This window comes from Otolemur garnettii, unplaced genomic scaffold (assembly GCF_000181295.1).
Source record: "Otolemur garnettii isolate 467f Iridium unplaced genomic scaffold, OtoGar3 scaffold00067, whole genome shotgun sequence".
Taxonomy (NCBI): domain Eukaryota; kingdom Metazoa; phylum Chordata; class Mammalia; order Primates; family Galagidae; genus Otolemur; species Otolemur garnettii.
Genome location: NW_003852462.1, coordinates 9,250,683 through 9,252,837, shown reverse-complemented (window position 1 = coordinate 9,252,837; position 2,155 = coordinate 9,250,683). Strand labels below are relative to the sequence as shown.

Genomic DNA, 2,155 nt, shown 5'->3' with positions numbered 1-2,155 from the left:
TCAGCAACAATGCCGAACCATGTCCAGGTCATAGAGGGCTCCGTTGCCACACTCAGGACAGGGGACTGTGCCAAAGAAGATCCTCTTCAACTGCAAATCACTCAGTGTCCGCCTCAGCTTAGCTGCAAATTGAGCAAGGATTTCCTGATGGAAAACTCCCCAAGCATCATAGCTCTCCAGAGGCACAGGGTACTGCCCTATGTTAAACTTGCTCAGCCTGACAGTGTGGCGTAACAGGTCCTCCAGGGCTGGCATGAAGATCTGGTTCCCGCAGAAGCTGAAGGTGGTGAGCTGGGAGCAGCGGCTCAGGCTAGGCAAGATGACTCTGAGTTGGGCATCCGAGATCCCACAGTCCTCCAGGTCCAGGGTCTGCAGAGTGGCAGCGACTCTCTCCAGGAGAAGTTGAAGGGGCTCAGGGCTGAAATCGGTCAGTCTCACTTTAGACAAGACCAGGTGCTTTAGTTCAGTGAGGGTCGGGCACCAAGACAGATGGCTCAGGTCTGATTCTAAAAGCGGACAGCGGATTATTGAGAGGGTCTCCAACGGGGTCTTGAGGCACCTGGAACGCAGAGTAAGAAGTTAGTTCTGGGGAATGGTAGCAGTGAGTGGAGGGCAGTAGGGAAGGACTTCAAGGTAGGAATTTTGCCCAAACCCAAACTCATTCTGTTGATCATCTGATGATGGACAGCACCCAAGATGATGTCTGCTGAAGGCTGTGGTCATTCTGGTCCCATTTTAGGCTGAGTTCTCCATCACTCAAGCAACTCACTCAAGTCCACAGAATCTCTGAGACTCCCTTTCCCATTTGCTGACAAATCCCCACATTATTCGGCCACAGGAGCCTAGCAGGAGACCCGCATAACAGACACAGCTGGGCAAGATCCAGCAGCATCAGCTGGGGTTGCAGGTGGCTGCAGAGTCACCAGCATGTCTGATTCCTCAGCATTGACCTCTCACTCTTAATAGTTCTTCACTCCTGTTTTTCTGCCACCATCTTGGTTCCACGTTCCCTGCCCAACATGCCTGGGGAAGCCACAGAAACCTTCCCTGCTACAGAGCAGGAGTTGCCACAGCCTCAGGCTGAGACAGGACCTGGAACAGAATCTGACAGCGATGAATCAGTACCAGAGCTAGAGGAGCAAGACTCCACACAGGCAAGCACACAGTAAGCGCAGCTGGCAGCGGCAGCGGCAGCTGAGACCCATGAAGCACCAGTCAGTAAAGCAAAACAGAGTCGGAGTGAACAGAAGGCACGGAAGGCTATGCCCAAACTGGGTCTTGGACAAGTTACAGGGGTTACTACACTCACTATCCGGAAATCTAAGAATATCCTCTTTGTCATCACAAAACCAGATGTCTACAAGAGCCCAGCTAAGCCAAGATCGAGGATTTATCTCAGCAGACAAAGCTAGCAGCTGCTGAGAAATTCAAGGTTCAAGGTGAAGCTGTTTCAAACATTCAGGAAAACACAGACTCCAACTGTACAAGAAGAGAGTGAGGAGGAAGAGGTTGATGACACAGGCATGGAAGTTAAGGAAATAGAATGGGTCACATCACAAGCAAATGTGTCGAGAGCAAAGGCAGTCTAGCTGGGAAGAAAAACAATGATATTGGAAATGCTATTATGGAACTAACAATGTAACCAACCATCAAAAAAACTTTCGGGACATTTTTGGTACTTCAAAATAGTAACTGCAGGCTTGGTGCCTGTAGGACAGTGGTTATAGCGTCAGCCACATACACCAAGCCTGGCGGGTTCAAACCAACCTGGGCCAACTAAACAATGAAAATTGCAACCAAAAATAGCCATCGAGCACCTATAGTTCCACCTGCTTAGGAGACTGAGGCAGAGACTTGCTTAAGCCCAAGAGTTTCAGGTTGCTGTGAGTTGTGACACCAAGGCACTCTACCAAAGGTGACATTGTAAGAAACTGTCTCAAAAAAATAAAAATAAAACAGTAACTGCAGCTTGGTTTGAAATTTGTACTGTTTCTATCATTAATAAAGTTATAGCTTCTTGTTGGATGAATTAAAAAATATAGTTTTGGCTTGGTGCCTGTGGCTCAAGTGGCTAAGGCACCAGCCATATACACCTGGACTGGCAGGTTCAAATCCAGCCCAGGCCCGCCAAACAATGATGGCTGCACCCAAAAAA

General features: G+C 48.9%; 1 protein-coding gene and 1 pseudogene across 1 annotated transcript in view; one reads left to right on the top strand and one right to left on the bottom strand.

Annotated features, from left to right (window-relative positions):
- Positions 1-2,155, bottom strand: part of LOC100959763 (PRAME family member 12-like) — a 4,687-nt gene continuing 2,532 nt past the window's right edge. The window contains exon 3 of the mRNA XM_003793353.2: positions 1-559. Coding sequence (XP_003793401.2) covers positions 1-559 — 559 coding nt within the window. The remainder of the gene's footprint in view (positions 560-2,155) is intronic.
- LOC100964571 lies at positions 1,020-1,642 on the top strand (annotated as a pseudogene).